The sequence below is a fragment of the Lissotriton vulgaris genome, chromosome 8 (genome assembly GCF_964263255.1).
Source record: "Lissotriton vulgaris chromosome 8, aLisVul1.2, whole genome shotgun sequence".
NCBI classification, from domain to species: Eukaryota; Metazoa; Chordata; class Amphibia; order Caudata; family Salamandridae; genus Lissotriton; species Lissotriton vulgaris.
In genome coordinates, this window is record NC_141696.1 from 1,484,840,584 (window position 1) to 1,484,865,422 (window position 24,839).

Sequence of the window (24,839 nt, forward strand, 5' to 3'; positions counted from 1 at the left end):
GGTAGGTAAGGGCGTTGTTTCTCACCTCAGGAGAGGTGGAGTGTATCAGTGGGTTCTGTGTAGCGAACAAGGGTTTCGCGACAAGACCGTGTATATGGCTCCCATTAGACAATGTGTGGGGGTGCTCATGGATGGTAATACAGAATGTGGCCCAAGGAGTGCCATGTCAGGGCGGCTAGGAATGGATTATGTAGATGCCAGCTGGCTGTGTTGCATGCCACGGAGTCTGGGGTATGTAGTTAATCGCTAGCGTGTCCCTCCTCCGAGCCAAGGCTATCCTCTGTCTGGGCATGTAAATAGTCAACCAGAGGACCCCAAATATCCCGAGGGCGGGCAGAGACTGGTGCTAACTCAGTGAAAGTGATGTGTTGTTCCTGGCAGTATGTCATGTCAGCCATCCACTCGTTGAATTTAGGTGCCCTGCCCCGACCCCAACGACATGCAACTCGCCGCTTCGCCAATAGCAATGCAGTATCCACGAATTTCCTGCTGGATTTGGGGATGTGTGACGTGTGCCCGAGTAGTGTGAGTAGCGGGTCAAGTGATATGGGTACCTTTGTCATTGCAGCGAGTGCATCCGTTATCTGCTGCCAGTAGGTATGAACCTGGGGACACTCCCAAGCTAAATGCAGGAAGTCCGCATGCTCGGCATGGCAGCCCTCACATCTGTCATTGTCAGCTAAACGAAATCTGTGTTTTTTTACCGGGGTGTAGTATAACTGCTGCAAGTATTTGTAGTGTATCATCTTAAGCCTGCTACTTGCTGATATACGAGCCGTGAGGGCACAGCAGTATTGCCATTGCTCGTCAGTGAGGTCGGCGGCCAGTTCGGCGTTCCAACGCGCTCGAGCCCCCGTGACTGGCATCGTAGCAACCGCTCGGAGCTGGCGATAAAGGCCAGAAACCAGATGCGTCCAGTCCTGCGAGCATAGCAAATAGTGGAGCGGGAGAAGGATCTCAGGCTCATCTGGGAACGTAGGGAGAATGCTCCTCATTCCCTGACGCAGGCGCAAGTAGTAAAAGACGTCGAGTGGAGTACTATCATGGGAAGTGAAGAACAGGTCAGCGGATTTAAATTTTCCGTTCGCGAATAGATCACCCCAGTGAGCTATATGCAGCCGCTCACAGAGTAAACGAAAGCCTCGTTCTTGTAGTAAGGCAAAGCTAGGGTGAAACGTCAACGGCAGCTTTGGAGAGTATGGTAAACCGCAGGACATTCTCCTAGCTATTCGGCGCCATGCATCCAAGGTGCAGGAGACAGAGGTGTTTGGTGTCTGAATTGTTGATTCCGGGCAATGGAGCAGGCCATTTAGCGGGAGGGATTCACAATCCAGTCCTCCACCGCCAACTGCGGCATAAAGGGCGTGGGGACCAGCCAGTGGTAGGCATAATGCGCCTGCGCGCATTGGTAATAAGCTTCGAAATCTGGATCATCAAAGCCCCCCGCATCATATGGTTGAATTAACATAGACCACTTCAACCGTGGACTTTTGCCCCCCCCAGAATAAATCGACAGAGTTCTGATTTCAAGGTTTTAAAGAAAAAGGCACCCGGATAGTATGGGATATTGAGGAAAAGGTATAGGAAGCGGGGCAGGACCACCATTTTAATAAGGGATGCTCAGCCTGCCATGGAAAGCGGCAATGTGATCCAACGATCAACTGCAGTCGTAAGTTTCGTGATTGCCACACCGTAATTGGAGCGAAGAGTCTCATCTATATCGCGCGAGATCTGTATGCCAAGGTAGCGGATATCCGTCCGACACCATTCAAGGGGATAGTCGAGGGGAAAGTCGGTGACCGCACCTGTGAGAGGGAAGAATTGCGATTTGGACCAATTTATGCGCACTCCTGACCTTCTGTCAAAGGCTACAAATTCTCTTAATAAGGAGTTAAGGTGCAGGTCCGGGTGCTTGACATAAAGCGTGATGTCGTCAGCATATAAAGACACATCTATTTGACGCTGAAGACATTGTATCACACCATCTCGATGCAGCTGCCAGAGCCTACAGGCAAGGGGCTCGACCGCAATCGCGAATAGCAGAGGGGACAGGGGGCAGCCCTGGCACGTACCTCTGGTAATATCGATGGAATTGGAGAGCCGACCGTTGATGAGGACCCTAGCTGTCGAGCGTGTATAGAGCAGCCGAACCCAGGAGATGAAGAGTCTGGGGAATCCCATGGCTGACAGAACTGAAAACAAGTATGGCCATTCCACGGAGTCGAAGGCCTTAGTGGCGTCTAGAAAAACAGCCGCCACTGGTAAGTCGGGGTGGATCGTGCGCAGTAGAGAGAACAGGGTGCGCAAGTTGTGGGAGGTAGACCGGCCCGCCACAAAGCCAGATTGATCGGGTAAAACAATCTGTTTCATGAGTAAGATAAGCCGAGCGGCAAGAATTTTCGCGAGGATCTTGACATCGCAGTTTAAGAGGGATAGTGGGCGATAAGAGTTACACGAGTTGGGGTCCTTGTCGGGTTTCAAGAGCGAGGTAATGACTACCGCCCGCATAGAACTGGGGAGAATGCCACCGCCGAGTGACTCCTCATATACCTCCCGGAGGACAGGGGCCATGATGTCTATATAGGCCTTATAGAACTCGGCAGGGATGCCATCCAATCCGGGCGCCTTGCCGTTTTTCAGCGACATAATGGCCTCGTGGACCTCGTCAAGCTCGCTCGAAGGGGGCAGCCAGGAAGGCTCTATCGCCATCGCTGAGCCAACATAGTGCTACACTAAATCGAGCGCTGGGAAGACCACAGGTACTTTGCTTTTGAAAAGCCCATTTCCCCCGCCCGGAGCAGGACACGCCCACTCCGAGGCCACACCCCCTAGTAATCTCAGCACATAAGATTGTGCATGTACAGGAAGCGCAGCGGACGAGCGCAGCGGGCGCAACGAATGCGCGCCGAAGGCGCGCATAAGGCAAGCTCGTCTGCGCTCGTCCGCGCCGAGTCCGGGCCTCGGGCCACCCCCCCTCCCCCCCAACAGCCAGCACTTATACGCTACTCCTCAGATTGCCTTCACCAACTAAGGCCTCCGGTCACCGCATGCCCGCAGCATTCCCTCCAAGCCACAGACCTTCCTTCTATTTGCCCTACCTGCTCTGCGCCTCCTAAACCTCACCTGCGCACCACAGCTACACAGGAATTCAAAATGCTCCTGCTAAACTGCCGCTCGCTGCCCAAACACAGCACAGAAATGGCCATTTTGATAGAAGAGCACACCCCGGACTTGCTTTTCCTTACGGAAACCTGGCTTACTAGCGAATCTAATCCAGCGATAGTGGAGTCCCTCCCCACCGGCTATCAAATAATGCGGCAAGACCGGCCAAAAGGGAGAGGAGGAGGCCTTGCTATCATTTTTAAAGAGCAATACCTCTGTCACCTCTCCCCGGAGTCCATCGCGGACTGCGAGAGCCTGGGCTTTAACATCAACCTTTCTCCCAACATCTGTTTTTCAGGCACCCTCATCTATCGTCCGCCTGGCCTTCCGAAGCAATTTCTTCTATCCCTTCCATCAAATGCAGCTAGTAGGATCAGCACCTCTTCTAGTTACACCGTGTTAGGTGATTTGAACCTACACTTCGACTCCCCCTCTGACCATGCAGCTGCTATCCTACTAGATGACTTAGCAGCTTTACAATTAACTCAATGTGTCCCCTCTCCCACCCACGAAAAAGGTCATTTATTAGATCCAATTTTCTCAAACTGCCCGGAAATCACAGTGGACCCAGGCATCACCCTACCATGGACGGACCATTTCCTAATCCCCTTTAAATGGACCACACTCAAACCCTTTCCTCCGGCTCCCACCACCAAACTCAGGCGGGCCTGGGCGCGCCTGGAGGTGGATAAATGGTGCACTAAACTGGCCAGCTCACAACCAGAAATCCAGGATGATCCCGCCTCGGCTAATCAGGCATACACCAACTGGATCTCCCAAACCCTTGATTGTACGCTCCCAATGAGCAAAACTGTACTGAAGCGGCCTCAGAAAAGCGCCCGTAGTACACCCAATCCCTCAGAGAAAAAAAGCGCCTCTGTAGAAGAGCGGAAAGACGCTGGCGCTTAGACCGATCAGTAGAGAACAAAAATCAGTACCGCGCAACCTTAAACGAGTACAAATCCCAAATAAAAACAGCACAATCGACCTTCTTCGCCGAAAAGATCCTGAACGCTAGATCAAAACCTAAAGAGATCTTTCAAATCATTAAAAAACTAACCAATCCATCCCCAACAGCCCATGTCGAGAAATCGGTCACCCAGTGTGACGACATCGCCAAATTCTTCTACCAGAAAATAAACAAAATCTATTCAACCTTTTCTTCTTCAAACACCGACCCGCCCACTCAACCTAAAAACCCCTCCAGCCCACCGCCTCCCCCCTCCCCTTATAAGTTAACTCACTTCCCCCCGCTAGACCTCTCCACTTTAGAATCACTGGCCCTCAGTGTTAAGTCAGGTTCCCCTTCCGACCCTGCCCCTCCGGACATCCTAATGGCAGCATCCCATACTACCCTGCCTGTCATCAGAGAGGTTCTAAACTCTTCCATCTCCTCTGGCACTGTCCCACCCGAGTGGAAACGGGCTATGGTCAGGTCTCTGATCAAAAAACCCAATCTGGACCCGTCTGATTTGGCGAATTATCGCCCCATTTCTCTTCTCCCTTGGCTGAGCAAGGTATTGGAGAAATATGTAAACCAACAGCTGGTGTCCTATCTTGAGGACCACCATATACTGGATCCCACTCAGACGGGTTTCAGACCCAAGCACGGGACAGAAACAGCGCTCCTCATGGTCGTAGAGGAAGCGCGAAAAATCTTGGATCAGGGAGGATCAGTGGCAGTGATCCTCCTTGATCTAAGCGCGGCGTTCGACACAGTGTGTCATAACACCTTACTCAACCGCCTGTCCAGTGTGGGGATTGTAGATGGAGCATGGGCTTGGTTTGAATCCTTTTTGAGGAACAGGTCTTTCAGGGTTTTTGACGGTGATTCAGTCTCCTCTAGCAGACCACTAAATTGTGGAGTTCCTCAGGGCTCCTCTCTGAGCCCGGCCTTGTTCAACCTATATATGAGCCCACTGGCCAGCGTCGTCCGCCCTTTTGGAGTTAACATCATCTCATATGCGGACGACACACAGCTGGTGGTCTCACTGGCGCAAGAGTCATCCCGAACAGCGTCAGGTGGGCTCAGAGAATGCCTAGAGGAAGTGAGGAGCTGGATGACGGCATCAGCCCTGAAACTAAACGGAGACAAAACCGAGCTAATGCTCCTAGGACCCTCAGAACCGGCTCTCCCCCCTCCCTTTGGCCCTCCAGCTTGGGACCGCCACCAACCCCAAAAAATGCAATTAAAAGTCTGTGTGTGGCTGGACAGCTCGCTCTCCTTCAACACCCAAGCCACTAAACTCTCAGCTACATGTTTCTCCATTCTGAGGGTATTAAACAAAATCTTCCCCATCCTCCCCCTGGAAGCCAATCAGGCAGCCATCCAAGGACTCATCCACTCCCGGCTTGATTTTAACAACGCACTCTACCTGGGTGCACCTGAATACACCCTTCGTAGGCTGCAAACTGTTCAGAACAGCGCTGCTCGCCTTTTACTTAAAATCCCCCACAGACACTCAGTCAGGACCGGCTTAATAAGCCTCCACTGGCTACCGATCCGATAGAGGGTTCTGTTTAAGGCGTTATGCATAGCCCACCAAGCCTTCTGGAACACGGGTCCCACCATCACCGGTAACCTGATCTGTCAATACATCCCAAAGCGGAATCTCCGTTCTAGCTAGACCCTCTTGGCAGTTGTCCCAAGAATAAAGAGATCTAGAACAGGCGGCAGAACGTACATGTACAACGCAGCTAAGGCCTGGAATGCTTTACCATTTCATCTCAGAGCCACCCAGAACCTTAATATATTCCGAAAACAACTGAAAACCCATCTCTTCACATCTGTTTGTTAACTTATTCCTTTGTCCCCTTTATGTGCACTACAGGTTTACAATTTCCCCAGCGCTTGGACGCCCACGGGCAACAACTGCGCTCTACAAATCCCCAAGTTTACAAGTTTACACTACTTAGGATGTCTGCGTAGGGCGGATCAGCTGTAATGTCCGTGGTGTAAAGTGTATGATAGTGGGAAGTAAAAGCTTCGAGCAGCGCATCCGAATCCCTGATTGCATTCCCCTGATCGTCAGTGAGTTCAAGAATGGTACTGTGGTCTCGTGGGACACACGTGAGCATCGCGAGGGCCTTCCCTGGTCTATCTCCCTCACAGTACTTTCTAGCTCGCCAATGCTTACCCCAGAATTTTGCTTCCCTGACAGCCTCCTCCTCGTACCTGGACAATTTATCCCTGAACTCTGCATGTAGGTCGGGGCAGTCATCCGCAACCATAGGAAGCTCAAGAGCTCTGAGGTCTTTGTGTAGGATATGAATAGTATTCTGTATGTCCCGGAGAACCCCAAAACTTTTAGAGAGACAGTACCCCCTAATGGTGACCTTGAAGGCCTCCCATATACATTCGACTGAGTCCACTGACCCCTTGTTCCTTGGAAAAAAAGCTGCAATTTCCTCCCCCAGCTCTACTCGGAAAAGGTTGTTTAAAAGAGCCGCTGGTTGCAACCGCCACTGCGGCCTAGGGTCATCCCATCCAGGGATACGTGTGTGTAGCAAGACAGGGCTATGGTCCGAGTATGTTCGTGGCAAGTGTGAAACTCCCAGGACTCCGGGGGCGATTTCTGCAGTGACAAGGAAGTAGTCCAATCGTGCCCACGTGCCCGTCTGCGGGGTGAAGTGTGTGCCTTCCTTCCAGTTAGGGTGTAGGCGGCGCCAGATGTCTACCAGGTAGCCCTCGGTGATGATGCCCTCTAACGCCTCCCTAGCCCTAGGTTTGTAGTGGCTCACCCCGTCTGCTCTATCCAAGTGGGGCACTAATGCTAAATTAAAGTCGCCCCCCGAAACTACATGGCAGGATCCTATGTCCACAATTTTACCCCAAAGTGTAGTAAAGAAAGCAGGTGTGTCGAGGTTAGGAGCATAGCAATTGATGAACGTGAAGGTGTCCCGTCCCAGTCGTCCCCACAGCAGGACATAACGCCCCTCACCATCGACTGCCTCCCCATACTTGTGAAACGGTACGGTGCGTTTTAAGAGGATAGTGACACCCCTCGCATATGAGGAGTAGGAGGAGAATATGCGGGTACCGGCCCATTTACTTGCAAAGGTAGCCCTCACTTGTGGTGACAAATGTGTCTCCTGCAACATGGCAACATGAACGTGGTGTCTGTTAAGGTACGCTAGCACATTGCGACATTTCCTTGCATTGTTAAGCCCCATGACATTCCATGACAAACAATTCAGTTGTGCGTTAGTTACTAAGATCGCCATAGGGCGTGAAGCATAGCATCATCCATCTCATTAGTAGTAACGTGACAGTAATTGTCCTATCAAGACCATACAATTCAACACAATAATTGGTGACTTGACCGTCCACTCCGTGTGTGAATCCCTCCTCCCCGACTCGCCCCTTCCCCCCTCCCACCACTGCATCCCAATCATGCCAGTATCCATTTTTCCCTCACCCCTTCCCCCCCCTCCCTACCCTTCCCCTTAACTTCAACATTTGTGCATTTGGCATGGGGAACACCCGTAAGGGAAACAACTGTAAAGGCGCACAGCCACTACTCCCCCCATTGGTCTCCTGAACTATACCACCCTCGGAGGAGGCCAAGGTAGGGATCAAGGTCCTTGGAGTACATTACCACCGGAGAGCGCAGGCATGTCCGTCGTGCAGCATGGTGTCCGCCCCTCCCGCGGCTCCGATGCACGGGCCATAACTAAGTGGTCAAAGCGATTAGAAGCAGTCCAAACACAGTAGGTTCATGCGGTCAGTGTTAGTTTGCCGCCAGGGATGGGTCGTCGTCATCTAGGTCCGCCTCAGCATTGCGGCCATTTTTCCAAGCCTTGCGAATAGTTTTCAAAAAGTCTTCAGCTTTTTGGGGACTCGTGAAGAAGCGGGGTTTCCCCTGGTACATGACTCGGAGCTTCGCAGGATAGAGTAGGGCATAGTCCAGCTGGGCCTCCCGTAGTTTTTTCTTCACAGGGATAAATTTGCGACTTTCTTCTTGCACGAGGGGGGTGAAGTCAGGATATATAGAGAAAGTGAGGCCATTGTATTGCAGAGTTTGTTGGGTCCGGGCTGCACGAAGCGCGACATCGCGGTCACGGTAATTCAGCAATTTAGCGATGATCGGCCGAGGCGGCAGCCCGGGCTTAGGGACAGGGGCCAGTGACCGATGCGCTCTCTCAACAATGAATTGCGGCGAGAAAGCGTCCTCTCCGATCGACCCTTTGAGGAGCTTCTCGATATAGAGTTCCATTCTGCCCATGTCCGTGGACTCCGGAATGCCCGTTACGCGTATGTTGTTGCGCCGGCTGCGAGCCACCAAATCCTCATTACTAGCCGCTATTATTCTGAGCAGGTTGTCCATGCGGGCTAATTGTGTGGTATGCGACGAGGTGATATCGTCATTATCGGAAATTTTCTGCTCGGTGGTAGTTATCCTTTCTTCATGACGATCCACTTTGTGCACCAGTGCGTCGAGTCTAGATGTCATGCCGTCCATTTTTTCCACCACAGTGGCGAACCCTTGCCTCATCTCCTGGAACAGGCGGTGGATATCAAGGTCCCTGGTGGGCGAGGCAGCGACCGCCGGAGTGGCATCACTGGACCCTGGCTCAGCAGTCGTGGATTTCGCGCCCTTTTTAGCACCGTCAAAACTGATCTTCGTCTGGCGATTTTCGGGGCGCACCATCGTGATCTCTGAACGTCGTCGTATCGCCTCTCCCCGATCCATCACAGCAGCACTGCAAGGCCTTGCATGCGTAGTGAGACAGCGAATACCAGTTGGCACTCTGCAGGTCAGTCTGAGCTCCTTCTCCCTGCTCCGCAGTGTGATGACAGTATCAATCCAAAGCTAGGCACCCCAAGGGCTCCGAATGCCAGACTCAGCCTGTCCCACCAGGAGCGCAAGGACAGCGAGCGCAGGTATTAATCAAGAATGACCGCCAGCTGCAGGTGTACCACGTGGAGTGGGGCCTGATCCCGGTGAGAGTAGGTCAGGGCGCAGGCTAACAATGTATGGCAGGAACCACAGAGTAGGCAGTGCGGGCAATAGAGAGTCTCATGCAGTCCAGCTACAACCCCGTAGGTTACAGCAAGGGGCCTATTCTGCCTTTGTGGCTCAAAGCGGCTGACAGGGCTGCAGGCCTCCAAGTGTGTCAGAGTATAATATGTGGCAGAGGGCGCGCAGGCCTGCACCGGTCCCGGCAGAGAAAACGGGAGTTCTAGGGCAGTAAATACAACTCCCCCCGCCTGGCTTTATCCAAGGAGCAAATGGCCGCTATGAACATCGGGCAAAGCACACTCACCCTGTGCAGTGGATGCTGCCGGCGCCCGACATCTCCCCGCGCCCTCAAACGCCGCGGTGGTTGTCAGCGTGTAGTCCCCCGGGGGCCCCCCCGCCCGCCGGGCCGCGTGCGAAGGAGGCAGCGCCTCCTGGGCGCCGGAGCCGCTGAGAGGAGACCGGGCACACAGGACGGATCCCCGCAGAAGGTAGGCAGCACCAGGCAATGTCTGAGGCCGGTAGCAGCAAGGGAGGAGGAGAGCCAGGCACACAGCGGGCGCGGGCAAGGCTTGTTTCCTCGTGGCAGGCACCGGACTCGCTTAGCTCTCCGCGACCGGCTCTCCCAACACACACCCTCCAGAGTCGGCGCCGGCCAATCTCTCAACGCCGTTTTCGCAGGTCCGGGCGCCGCCGGAAACCCAAGCCTCGGTTCGAGTGTGAGGGGCGGGCTACTGCATCTGTTGAGTTTTGGTTTTCGTAATTTGCTCGCCGGTGGCCCAGGATAAGTGCAGGATAGTTGACCAAGGAGCGGGAGCTACTCACTTAAGCAGCCATTCCGCTTGTGCGCCCTCTAGCGCCCCCCCTCCAGGAGACACATTTAATTGAGGCAGAAATGCTCGAGCTGGCCAAGAGGAAAAGGTGGATAGACATCTCAATATCTACCTCTCAAACACTAAATATAAGGGGCGTGACTAGTCTCTTTAAAAAACCTATGAATGTAAGGGTTGTTATGCAAGAGGTGGATCCCGGAGGAAGATGGGTAAACGTCGCGGTTGATATAAGCGGAGATCGCTTGACTTTAGTAGGCTATTATGGGCCCAATCGTGACGACCCCACAGCTCTAGAGCTTCAATTTTCTCACCTTTTGCATTTTCCTGAGCCAACTATTATAGCCGGGGATTTTAACATCATGCTTGATCCCAAGCTAGACAAGACTCCTAGTAGCAGGCAACAAGTTTTATCTAGGACGAGAGCTTTCCTACTTAACTGTATGAATCAGTGTGGATACATAGACATTTGGAGGGTAAAAGCAGGATCAGACTCTGGATTTTCCTATCGTAATTATAAATATCGTCACCAATCCAGAATCGATTTCATTTTAATAAGTCGTAATCTGGTAGACGCTGTAAAAAATGTAAGTTACTTGCCATCACACCTGTCTGATCATTCGTCAGTATCCTTGGACCTTGCTGGGATTATTAAACCTCCCTCCAGATCCAGGTCTTTTGCTAGATCTTTCCTCTCGTCATTGGAAGATGTCTCATTTATTAAATCGGAAGCACAGGAGTTCATGCAAGTAAATATAGGCTCTGCTGCGACCGGCATAGTATGTGATGCATTTAAGTGCTCTCTCCGAGGTATAATCAAGAGCAAGGTGGTGTTTCGAAGGAGACAGTATACGCAAGAAATAGAGTCCATCGAATCTAATCTGCTTGCAGCACAAGCCAAAATAGATGCCAGCAACAATGAAAGTACTTGTGACGTACCACTGTTAAATAGGAATTGGCTCGCATTAAAAGAGAACTTGGCTTCTGTCTTAAATCAGCGTATCCTTCAGGGGTGGGAGCCGAGTAAGCTAGCCCACTTTGAATACGGCGAAGGCGCCGGTCAATTATTGGCCTGGAAATCAAAAACAGACCGGGCACGTAACATCATAGACTCGGTTACAACTGACCATGGCACCTTTCACTCAGACGAGGACATCAGGTCAGCCTTTAAAGAATTCTTCGAGAATATATATCAGGAGGATAAGAACATCGCAGAGGATAGTATAGATAGATGGCTCGACGGTATTTCCCTTCTGTCGCTATCCTCTAAACAGAAGGCCTTCTTAGAGAAAGTGATTAGCGGGGAAGAGGTCGCGTTGGCGGTTCAGGTCAGTAAGGGGGGTAAGGCTGCCGGTCCAGACGGTTTGCCAGCAGAGCTTTATAAAATTTTGGTAACAGAGATCTCTCCCTTCCTTGCTGTCTTGTTCAATCAGATACTACAGGAGGGGACGTTACCACCATCATCTTGGAGCAACGCATCTATTTAGCTCATTTTAAAACCGGGTAAGCCTGCTACCAATTGTGGCTCTTATCGTTCCATATCAATCCTCAACGCAGACTATAAAATCTTCGCATCCCTCTTAGCAAATAGATTGGGCCAGGTCGCCCCCGACATCTTGCATCTCAACCAGAAGGGTTTTATAAAGGGTCGTCAACTCCACGAATTAACCTATGATCTTATAGGGTTTATAGACATTGCGACTAAGGACTCCATTCCATTGAGCATCCTCACGTTGGATGCCACCAAGGCCTTTGACAGGGTCAATTGGATGTGCCTGTCGGGGGCCCTGGCCAAATTCAACGTGGGCGAGGGTTTTCGCAGAGCGGTAAAACTCCTGTACCATAGCCCGACCGCTTCTGTATTGGTGAACGGGGGTCTCTCCGAACCATTCGCAATTACGAGAGGAACACGGCAGGGCTGCCCCTTATCACCTTTGCTTTTCGATCTCTATATTGAGCCGTTTGCTCAAAGATTAAGAGAGGATGATTCCATCAAGCCTTTTATCTGTGGAGATTGGGAAAAGAGGGTTGCTCTCTACGCGGACGATGTTATGATAATGACTTCGGAGATTAGTACCGCGTTCCCTGCTGCCATAAAGCTGGCCTTGGAATTTGGGTAATTCTCAGGCTATGAGGTAAATGCCTCAAAGACGGAAATTTAATGGTATGGAACAATGAGGTGAGCGGTCTTAATGAGCAACTGAGTACATCTTTGCGTTACTTAGGGCTAAACATTGTTAAGGATGTTAGCCTGATTGCCCCTTCGAGCTTTGCTTTGGTAGCAAAGGAATGTCCGAAGCGGATGAGAGCATGGCAGCACCTTCCTTTGTCTCTACTAGGTAGAGTCAAACTAGTAAAGATGTCTATCTTACCGAAGATTTCCTTCTTGTTTAATACAATTCCTTTATTTTTTTACCCTACTTTGCTGACTAAATTACAGGGCGAAATCGCTTCATTTATTTGGAACAATAAAAATCCAAGGATAGCCTGGAAAAAGATCAGGTGTCACAGGGAGAAGGGGGGTTTGGCAGGCCCAGATTTGCAGATGTATGCGTGGGCATTCCCACTCTCACACGCTAGAATGTTGCAAAAGATGCCAGCACATGGGGGCATCGGAAGTATGTTTGCGGCTCTATTGAATAATGAAGGAGTTGGGCAGTCTGGTTACCTGTTTAAATTTGGGGATCCCAAATTAAAAAATAAAATAAAACTAAAGGTCCTGCAGGGCTTAGCGAAAACATGGGCCAAGGTGAGGTCTTCAATAAAATTGGGTTATTACTCCAGCAGATCCCCAATATGGGACCTTCCCTTGGCTCCAGGTTGGGTGGACGACAGCTTAGCGCTCCCACTTAGAGAGGCCAGGTTAACAGTATGGGGCGGGGGGGATCTGTTTACGGATGGGACCCTGCTCCCATGGGAATATCTGGTACAAAAGGTGGGGCCCGGTCTTTCGAGATTTAAATACCTGCAAATATCAAGTTGGGCTCAAGCTACAAACACTAACTCCACGCCGAAATAACTTGCCAATAGGGGGAGGCAGCAAACTTGAATCTCTTCTGCTAGATAACCCACCAGCAAAGAAAGAGATATCCCTTTGGTACAATTTGATATTGGAAGAGACTGATGGTGATTTTCATCTTCCCGAATTACTGTGGGGTGACCTGATGCCAGGTTTGAGCGTGAAAGATCTGTGGCTAATGTCTTGCAGAGTAAAGTGGGACATAGTTAAACCAGCCTGGCTCCGTAGAAACCATCTCTTTACCCTGCAGAGGGCGTATTACTCCCCCCAGAGGCTCTCTAAATTTACCCCGTGGTCCTGGTGGCTTGCCCACGTTGTGGTCTGAAGGAAGCCCCGGACACACATATGTTCTTTGACTGTCCTCACTTAGTACCTTTTTGGGAATCAATCAGCAGTAAACTCTCATCTTCCCTTGGCTTTACAGTTGAGATTGATCTATGCCTCGTCATTTTTGGAGTTGGGGACCAGACTCGCAGTTCCGCAAATAATCTTTTGTTCTATTCCATTCTGGCAGCTTGCAGAGAAATCTGTAAGTGCTTCCCGCCCCCTGACCTTCTTCGACTGGAGCTCTTCAATCCTTCAAATCTCGAAACTAGATCTCGCCAGGGTTGGGAAGCCAGATAAAAGAGCGTCTTGGCACTTGCTTGCTTGATCCCAATAAACAATTGAACCGGGGTTTTTTTTCCCCCCCGGATCCAATGATTACGTAGCCATGGTTTACTCTTCTTGCTATGCCTGCCTCCCTCTTCGCTCCCCGTCTCTTGGCCTGGCAATAGCTATATGGTAATTGGCTATCTGGTTGTTATCTGTCTCCTGTGCAACAAGCTGAGAGGATAGGTGTGGATCCAGTTGTTGTTGTTGTTGGGAACGGGTTGTTATCTCCATATTCTTTCCATCCCTACCAGTCTAGGCTGAGGCAGGACGACTGTACTCCATTACACCTTTTCCCTTGTACCACTACATGGCAGTTGGAAACCAGGAACGTAGATGAGGATAAAAAAAATGGTGCTTCCATAATTTAGAGTTTAGTAATACCAGAGTGTAAGTAATGCAAACTTTTTTTTCCATAGCTGTCCCTTCAACACCTCTTTAGGGCCACTAAGGGTGGTGTAAAGGCAGTAAAATGAAAAGCAAGCACTTCCCAGCCCAGTTGTTAAGAACTGCTCCCAAGCATCCCTTACACTTTTACATTTGCATCTCATTCACAGAAGCAGCTGATAATGATCTAAATTAGCTGTCCCAGGAGGACTGGCCTTTTTTCCAAAGGAAAGTACACATTTTGAATTGCAGGAACAAGTGAAGCTGGGGAATGCGCGACCCTCTTCCCATGACTTCAGGGCCCCCCTTGGGGGTCGCGCCCTAAAGATTGAAGACCCCTGTGTTATGTTATTGACTATTTCTAGAGCGCACGTTCACCAAGGAGGTCTCTTAGCGCTAACATCCAACTTGTTTCTTTTCTTGCTTTCTACCTTGGGCATTGTAGAAATGGAAAACAGACAGTCTTTAAAAACAACCTTTGCCAAAGCTCTGTATCAATTTTATAAAAATATAATTTACATAGAGTTTTAAACTTTTGAGGAATTTTAGGAAATATTAGAATTTTTTAACACATTATGTGACGTATTGATTTTTTCAACAAAAGTAGTCAAAATATTTGGGAAACGGCTTTTACAACGAAGCCGTTTCCACGAAATCTTTAACCACGCATGCAGTACAACGCATGCGTGGTTACAACTAATGCCTTTACCACGCATGCCTTTACTACGATGTTTGTAGTAAAGGCATATGTGGTAAAAGTTAAAAAAAAAAAAAGGGGGCTTGGGGGGGTCTCCCCCCCAAATAAAACAACTCACCATAAGTCACGTCGGCATCAGAGTCGATTAAGAGAAATCGGTAAAAAAATGCCGTTTTTTTTAACGACGTATGACGTCACCACGCAAATAGTCGGTGAAAGGTTTATGCGTGCTAAACGAATTCCGTTGTAACGCATGCGTGGTAAAGGCATGCGTTGCAACGGAAATCGTTGTATCATCATATATTCAAAATATTTTTCAGCATTTTAATAATCAACCAAGATGGAGACCAATCAGCATGGGGGTGTTATCGATTTGGTGTTCCATTGCAACGTGGCACATCCAAAGTAGACACGTGAGAGTAAAGCCAAAGTGTTGTATGTTTTGAGGTGTGTTCGGATTGCAAGGCAATGTTGATCTAGGATCCAGTCACCTGGGCCAGATAGAGACTGCACAGATGAAAATAAGAGATTGAACTTTCAAGCTCGGATTCTCCATAATATATTCCAGTGCTTAAATTTATTAATAAACAAATGCAGGGGGCCAGCATTTTTATGGGAGCCCAGTGAATAAATTACTGAAAACAAACAGTTCCCTGGTCTCGATTCCACCTCCCTACAATAGTGCAGTCTCTTTACTGCACTCTTGCGGGTTGTATCAGTGGAAAAGAGCATTGGCGTAGCCTAGATCCTGCTTCTTCCCAAGGAATTACCAATTAATTGCTGTCACCTTTGCATAGCAAGATTCTGGAATGATCAAACAGTGTGTTTACATTCAGCCCTAATCCAGGAGCAGCAGAAACTTTCTACAAGCTCAGAAGTCATGTAGAAAGAAACCCAACCTCTACCAGGTTGGTAGATTTCTCAGAGTTTTACACAATTTGAAGAATCAATGAGCCCAGAAGGATTTGAGTAAAAAACACAAGCATTGAAACATCATAATTACCTGATTAACCGTGGTCTTCCATGACACAATACCTCCAACTTTCGTGAGCGCTGTTGTTTCATATTTGCACTGTAGAGTCGTATTTGTTCCTCGTGCTACTTGGATGACTTTCTGAGGGGTTTGTACTTTAATAGCAAAGGCTATGTCCATCACTAAAAGGGAACAAGAAACCTGTGTTACAGGCAATATGTACCGACCTGAAGTCAGAGCTTTAGATCCAGCACCATCCATTTTACAAAGGTGCCCTGAGCACCAACCACCATCTGAGAAGATCCAAGTTGCAAGCGGGCTCATTGCCTAAACTGAAGAGTAATTGCATCATTTTTATTGCTTTTACATATTGAGACCTTCAATGTTTACTCCAAAGGGTTTGAAGTAACAATTTATTTACATTAAACTCAGTTACGTAATCAAAGTTACACTTTTCTACAAAATTATGATCATCATCATGCTGGAATTCCTTATAACCTATCAGCTAATTATCGAATTTAAGCGAGGTTCACAAACTTCCAATCACCCTGGGTGAACTTGGACTATAGCCTGTGGAACCAAATCTGGCAACTTTCAGAAAATGAGGCAATCATATAATCTACGCTTTGCATCAGCTTCAAGAAGTCTGCCTTAAAAATCCTATAAACTGGCCAATAACACAAGATGAAGGAAACGGACATCAGTTCTTAAACTACAGAGTGCATTTCATCAGAGGAGATTTCCAATAAAGAATGATTGCACGTTATATAAAGTGTGGGCGAGTAGGTTATTAAAGCATCAGTCTAAGCCCAAACATGGTAATAAATTTGCACAGTTTGAATAATTAAGTTGTGATCCTACGCGCCGTATGCCTGCTGCCATGGTGGAACTGATAACGGCGCATCCTTATGCAAGGTAATAAGATGTACTTAATGCTATGCGATCCAGCAGATGTAAATAGTTGTTATTCACCACTAAGCGAAATTACAAACAGAAAAATGCTATGCAAATTCATTTCACATTCAATTGCCCGCAAGTTGTGACAAAATTTAAAGCCAGTGATGTAAAAATGTTACAAGGATGACAAAACATTCAGGACCAAGACCTGAAAGATCAAATAAAAAATACAAATAAAGCCTGGATCAGGTGTCTGTAAAGGGGAGAGGGGTTAAAGAAAATACATTGAAACAAAATGAATGGATATTGCAAGATCAGTGTCGGGGAGATTTACAGGAGTAAAAAAAAACAGGCATCAGGACTTGAGGCAAGGGTGGGTGCAGCAAGCCAGTGACACCAGGCATGCCCTACAGACTAAGGGAGCAGTCTTCTTATGGAACTCCCTCTCTCCTTAAATACTATGCTCTCCACATCGCTCTGAGCTCCATCCTGCTGGTGGATTCACATGTTATTACAACATTCACCCTCTCTCTCTCTCTCTCTCTCATGGGTCACCACTTGTTTTAAATCACAATACCACGTCTTTTCACTCAACGCTATAAAATTACACATTTTCACACGCTATGTATTGTCACTCAAGGCATCGGAGATCTATAGCCATCTAAAAGCGAATTCTGGCCTCGGTTCCATTTTGCCATTTCCTTGATTGTCCCTAGGATTTTTAAAACCAAATATTGCATCTCAGCGCCAGGGAGAACTGGAGGTAGTGATATTTTAGATCTTTGGTTACTTTGGCAAACGTCAGTCTCTCACTATGCTGAAGTCTGGGAAGGTAGTTTATTTAGAAATGCACCTTTTATGGCTTTTTACTTCCACAATAACTGTTACTTAGCCTATATATTCTTCTCTCCGTCACCTTTTTTACGTTTTCTCTTTAATCCCTGACTTTGGAAGTTAGTAAATGGATGATAAATCCCGGGTACCAGATTGACTGATACTTGCATCTTCATCTTAGATTGCCTGTGGAGGTGACCAATATGGGGCCCTTCCACGATTTCAAATATTCACCTATCGCAACAATGTCCACTTTCCATCAGCAGCTTCATCTATTAACAACATGGTCCTCAAAACTCTTGGTTTTACTGGGTGAACTAAGACCTTTTCTGACAGCTCTGTATAAACGACTGTTCGCCTCTTCCATCCGGGACAGCATGTCCTCTGCAACCTTATGTGAGAAGACTTTGCCATCAGTGTTGATGAAGCCACATAGACTGCGCCAGGCTCTTCTGCGTGACCTACTGTCTATAGGGATCCTGCTATGATGTTCTTCCCCCAATGCAGGAATTTCAGCGTGTAAGGACAGATGCTGAAGTCATCTGTCGAGATTAAGATCCACCTCTCCTACTTTACTTACAAGAATTTGTTCCATAGTGGCTGTATTGGAACACTCCACTACACTCTAGAGCAGCTAGCCACACTATCCTTCGCAGACTCCACTGAAATTTGTGAGCAACTGTTTTACAAATGAATCCCCTTTCAGGAAGTGTGCAGGGCATTTCTGTAAAACAGCCCTATCTTGCCATTGTGACTCGATAGCTGTACCTGCATTGAATCTCCTTTAGACTACTATTATACTTATCAACTGTACTTCTGCTCTTCTCCGGCAGGACCACCAAGGAGGACCACCCACCCTCAAAAAGCAGCAACCAACATTAAGGGGACAAAAGGGACTCTGATTTTGTAAAATGCCTAGATTTCCAAACCCACAAATCACACAACTCCACATTCAACACATTATAAGATGGATTTACAACTGGCAACTAATATCTCTGAATCCCCATGGTATGGGTTTCACCAAACAGCGCTCTACAGCTAACAATACCACAGGGAACCACTGCTTCAGTCATAACTACAAATGGTCATACTCAAACAACACATGCTTGAGAGAACCCCCTTTACTGCAACACACACAAAATGGCACCAAAGCTATATAGTTGCAAAGTGCTACCAAATTAACTCCACTGTAAGGCACCAGACCAATATTTTCTTAGGAAACCCATAAGTTGTTTTAGCATAATCACACCCTCAAGTGTGCAACATTACATCATAAGTCCCAGACCTGGGTTTTTATACTTGAACACAAAATAGTTTTACTCTGGCAGAGCAAAGGACAATTGATCCTTATCCGCTCAAAACAAAGAAAAGTAAAGTACTTCTGCCACCGATCAATACACTCGAAACACAACAAAGATCTCCCTTGATCAAACCCACTTTATTCCCTTTGAATCGCTCACAAATCATTTTTTCCAAAATTTACAAGCTGTACAAAATCTCTTCTACCCAGAGCCAACCAAACAGCAACTAAACAACAGACACTGTTCAACAAACGCCCCTCTAGAGCAAGTCACAGATTCACATGAAGGTTGCTCAGACTGAGAAAAACAAAACGGTGGCAGGTGAAATGCAAATATAAATTACTTTTTTGTTCACTGCTTGAGTTGTTTTGCACAGAAGCGGCCAAAGCATGACCGAATGGAAACAAATATTGCTGGAAAAGCCCGCCTTCTGCTTCGGCCAAAAGACGGAGGTCACTGGACAGTTTTCTCTGGCTAAAAAAGCAGGGTGTTCCGTGTGGCAGGAGCAAGGGCAGACAGGCCAGATATCCCTCCCCCACCCCAAAGCGTTCGTACTAGTAGAAGTGGATTACGGACACAAGTGGCGGTAGGATAGTAGAAGTGGAATACGGACACAAGTGGTAGTAGGATAGTAGAAGTGGATTACGGACACAAGTGGAGGTAGGATAGTAGAAGTGGATTACGGACACGAGTGGCGGTAGGATAGTAGAAGTGGATTACGGACACAAGTTGTGGTAGGATAGTAGAAGTGGAATACGGACACAAGTGGTGGTAGGATAGTAGAAGTGGATTACGGACACAAGTGGTGGTAGGATAGTAGAAGTGGATTACGGACACACGTGGCAGTAGGATAGTAGAAGTGGATTACGGACACGAGTGGCGGTAGGATAGTAGAAGTGGATTACGGACACAAGTGGCGGTAGGATAGTAGAAGTGGATTACGGACACGAGTGGCGGTAGGATAGTAGAAGTGGATTACGGACACGAGTGGCGGTAGGATAGTAGAAGTCAAATCAAATTTCAAAAGCTTTATTCGACAGCAAGTCATAAAAGCAATTTACATCCTATCACTACACCATAAATACTAATACTAAAATTCATATATATTTAAAACACACATTAAACACTTTATGCTGTTACTTCCACTACGCAATTAAAATATTACATCAAGAATTATTATAAAAATGGATCATACATAGAAATCATGGTGACGGTAATTCATCAAGCTACATCCGATAATTGTAAAGTTCGAATTCGAATAGACCAGGCCCATCCTAAAAATGTTGCAACAGCTATCGCAAAGTAGGGTGTACAGTCTGTTTCCAGTATTCTTAGCGCCTCTATGTGCCTGCGTGTCCCTAGATTGAGGCACACTGGTTTTATCCATTTACGACGTGGGCAGACATATAGAGGGCAAACAAACAGTAAGTGGGAAGCATTCTCAGTTAGATCTTTACAATGATGGCATTTCTCATCCCGATTCGCAGACCAGTTTTGTGTGAATGCGTTTAGAGGCAGAGTTCCAAGTCTAAATTGAAAGTACAATTTTCTGTCGAGCGGCTTTTCGATAATGTCCCAGTAGGGTTCACAAGATGGTACTGTTTTGATATCAAGAAAACGGCAGGTTAATTTGGAGTTGGATCCAATACAAAAAGCAGATGACCTAACCATGTCCCAATACATTTTCTTCAAAGTAATCTTTGATGGGTAACATGATGCATTAGTATTAGCCCAGAGGTGGTCTAAGTCCAACTTAGTTAATAGACCCCGTAATTCTTTAAGCCACACGATGGTATGAAAGCGGTCAGCATTAATAATATCCGCTAGTGCTGTAGCATAGTGATGTAATTCCGGGGTTGTCATTATCCGTCTCCAATATAATAGAGGGCGTAGACGCGCTAAGTCCTCTATACTTTTCCTGCCGAGATCAAGCAACAAAGGAACGGTAGGAGTACTTTGTGGTACACCAACTAGGCGTCGTAAGAACCTATTCTCTGCCAATGACAGTTCCTTCAAGTTAGAAAATCCCCATAATTCCGATCCATACAGTGAAGCAGTTATCACCTTCATGCTATAAATTTCTAAAGCAAGGGTGATTGGTTTAGTCATTGAGGCTCTATGTTTAAGCGCTACCACACCTGCTAGCTGATGAAATTTTAAAACTGCCATGTCAATATGGTTTTTCCATCTCATGTTAGCCTGAAGGGATATTCCTAAATATGTAAAGGCCTCTACCTGCTCTAATGGGGTGCCATTAAAAGTAATTGAACCTTTGAATGTCTTCCGTTGGTTCATACACATAAACTTGGTCTTAGAAGTATTCAGCTCTAGACCACGATTCTGGCAAAACTCACCAAATGCATTTACTGCCTTCTGAAGCCCACTAGGAGTTGATGATACTATCAGCGTATCGTCCGCAAACATGAGGACTGGCACACGAGCCCCTGCTAGTACTGGTGCATCGGTGGGGGATCTTCTTAAGTAATCCACAATGCCATTAATATATATGGAGAACAGTGTGGGGGCTAAGACACATCCCTGTCTAACCCCACGTTCCACAGGAAAAGGGTCAGTCACTTCACCCTGTACCCCCCACCTGATTCTAGCATAGTTGTTTTCATGTAAGCGGACGAGCAGCGTTAGGAGTTCTGGGCTTATGCCAACTTCTGCAAGCACACTCCAAAGTTTTGACTGTGGAACTAGATCAAATGCTGATTTTAAATCAACGAATACAGCATACAAAGGGCCATTAGTCAGGGTCACATTCCTCCAATAGAGGGCTATAAAAAAAGAAGACCTGGTCTATAGAGCTTGTAAGGGGGCGGAAACCAGCTTGGTATGGAGACAAGATATCTTTCTCAACTATCCAAGATTGGAGCTTGTTCTGCACTAATCGACCCATCAGTTTTTGTGCAGAATCTATAAGACTGATGGGTCTGTAGTTGCTCGCCCTTTTTAAAAACTGGAATTATTTCCGCACCCTTCCAAGAACTAGGTATGGGTGCGCCCTGGGCCACAGAATTGGCTAGCCATGTAAAGTACTGACGCTATGATTCCCGATCACTTAAAAACACATCGGCTGGAATGCCGTCCATGCCTGGCGCTCTACCCCCAGTCACACAGTCTAATGCAATACTAACATCTTTTATAGTAAATACTTTACAGTTGTAGAAGACCGTGGGGGGTAAGGTATGGCAATCTGTAGCTAGGTTACAGGCATACTGTGGCTTAAAAAAATCTATCCACAGATTTTTTGCGACATTATTTTGTGGGGATTCTGCTGTCCCTCCTCTGTCCCACTTAACAATTGCCCAAAATTGCTTTTGATCTTTAGCAGCACAGGCAAATTTCAAGTCACGCCAATGATCCTCGTCCCACTGTTTCTTAGCTTTTTTGGGGGCTTTTCTATATATGTCCCTGGCCTTCCTCACTCCTGATATATTCCTAGACCTGAGTTCAGTGCTAAGGTTCTGGCGGGCTATTCTACAGGATTGATCATACCAGCCTAGTTTAGGTAGCTTTTTCATAGTCTTGCTCTGTTTTATTGTTTTAAAAAAGAACCCTTGAAGCTTAGTAAAAATATTTGTGTGAGCCTCTGCCATAATTTCCCAAAAATTTGGTTTATTACTATCTAATTTCAAGTTGTTAACTTCCTCGACCACTACTCTTGATATCCTCAAACTTCTCAGGATCTTCTACCAATCTACCCCATTTTACATGGCGCTGATTGTTTGAGGAAACTATATCTAAAGTCACCTTGTCACCCCCGAGACTTGATTCTCTCAACCCTATATTAGTTTTAAAATCCATGCAAAGAGGATTATGATCACTTTCAATTCTACTTTTTACGATCATATCTAGCAGCATATGCCAATCCTGATATCCACCAGGAAGTAATCTATTCGGCTAGTTGACCTTCCGTTATCAAATGTGTTACTCCCCTGGCGATTAGATGGGGTACGCCCATTTGTTGCTCTAAGTCCCCTTGCTAGGCATAGACTCTTAATTTGGATGGCCGCAGCAGACCATCTCTTGAACACAGCCAGTTCGAGCTGGGGAACTCCCCATTTACTATCCTCCTCTGAGGCTAAAATCTGATCCTCATGTCCTAAAGGTTCGAAAGTGGTGTTAATGTCACCCCCAACTATAATAGATAGCTGAGTTGGCAACAACTCGAGCTCATGGTCAAGGACAGATATTACTTCAGATGTGTTCCCCCCCCCAACCCCCCTAGCATAGATATTGAAAATAGCCACCCCTTTGCCATTAACCCACGTAATGTTGACTGGCAATATACCACTTGATGGAGGGGTCCTTTGCTGGATTTTAGTCAAGTCAAATAATTTGTATAGCGCACTACATACCCAGAGGGTTTCAAGGCGCTTAGGAAGGGGAGGAGGATTATTTGTCAAATATCCACGTTTTAAGCTGCTTTCTGAACGCTAGGTGGTTCTGGGTGAGGCGAAGGTAAGCGGGGAGTGAGTTCCATGTTTTAGCAGCCAGGTATGAAAAGGATCTGCCCCCCATGGTGGTCTTGTTGATGCGAGGTACAGTGGCGAGGGCTTGGCTGGAAGAACGTAGTTGGCGGGAGGGGGTGTAGAAGGACAGTCGAGAGTTGAGGCAATCTGGTCCGATGTCGTAGAGTGATTTGTGTGCGTGGGTAAGCAGTCGGAAAGTGATCCTCTTATTGACGGGAAGCCAGTGGAGGTCTTTAAGGTGACCAGAGATGTGTTCGTTACGTGGGATGTCTAATGATTGCCGTACCCAAATTATCAAGCCTCCAGATGGGCGCCCTTTGGTTTTTTTAATGGCTGGTGTATAGAAGTTAAGAAACCCAAGCCGATAGACTGGACTCAGTGACCATGTTTCCTGAAACAAGATAATATCGTGTTGGTCAATGAAGTCACACCATTCTGGGGAAGTTAGTTTATTGGCTATTCCGGCGAGATTCCAGGAAAGGAAAGTCAGCCTGGTCTTATCTGTAGTTAGGCATGCTTGCCCTGGAGGTGTCAGCCTGTCTTGTTTTGCAGACACCAAACCAGCTTCGGGGTCTAGATTAACAGGGTGGTGATCTGGTGATTCGGAGGATTAGACTATGGGCCCAAGATCAATATTTCTCTCCGAGTTGCTCACAGTGAGCTGAACTGGGACTTCTCTCTCTAGCCCTATGTCATTTAGATTAGGTAGGTTAGGTAGTCCCCTCCCTCCTACAAAGAGTGCAATAGACACACTGCCCTTCTCAGCGGTAGTACAGAAACTATCAAGCACTATTGAATCATTACATTCAGTGCTTTCACCCCCGCCAAGTCAATCGCATTCATTAAGATTGGATAGTGCAGAGAACCTATTTTCCAGACTCAGACCCCAGTCACTAATTTGGCTGCCCTTAACCCTTCTTTTTGTCACCAAGTTCCACTTAGTCCTCAATGTACTTGAATTCAGAACAGTTCCTCTTCTAGAATAGAAGAAATCAAGAGTAAGTGGGATTATCTCTGCAGTCCTACGTTGAGGGGGGAATAAATTTGGCAGGATGTTGGGAAGTACATCAGGCCCTGAGAAGTTCAACACTACACAGTCGCCCCCAAATTTTTTGGGGCTATTCCCTATCCAATCAACTCTTCTTGCCATGACTAATTCCCCCGCTAGCTGCTGTTTACCCCATGGGGATATTGCCATGTTGCCAGATAGCCAATGTAGTGCTTTACTTAGCAAAGACGGTGTAGATTCCGTCTGGCCTGGCTTCAAAGGAGGTACATTAGCCAAGACCAAGACAAGGGGGGAGGCTTCTACGATGAGCTCTACTGGGCCTTTTTCTGGGCATGATGCAGTTTGTCCCTCTAGCCTTACAGGAGGACCATCTACAGATAATACGTGGTCCCCTACCTCTTGATGATAAATAGGGGGAGGGTTAGGTGCTGTAGACTCTCCACCCCCCACCATTGGCCCCACAGGTGCTCCTTTTGGCTCGACTCTACATGCCACTTGATTCGGTATGTCTCCCACCTCTTCTATAGTTTTCTTTAGAAGTCCCCCTAATCTGTGGACCTCTTCTGTTAGTTGGTCAATTTTTTCTACCAATGGTTTAATGATGCCCTTCATCTTGGAGTCAAACATGCTTACTAATTTCT

At 47.4% G+C, this 24,839-nt stretch overlaps 1 protein-coding gene across 1 annotated transcript in view; it reads right to left on the reverse strand.

Moving 5' to 3' along the window:
- Window positions 1–24,839, reverse strand: part of GPA33 (glycoprotein A33) — a 234,500-nt gene that overhangs the window by 140,360 nt on the left and 69,301 nt on the right. The window contains exon 2 of the mRNA XM_086935542.1: window positions 15,710–15,861. Coding sequence (XP_086791668.1) covers window positions 15,710–15,861 — 152 coding nt within the window. The remainder of the gene's footprint in view (window positions 1–15,709; window positions 15,862–24,839) is intronic.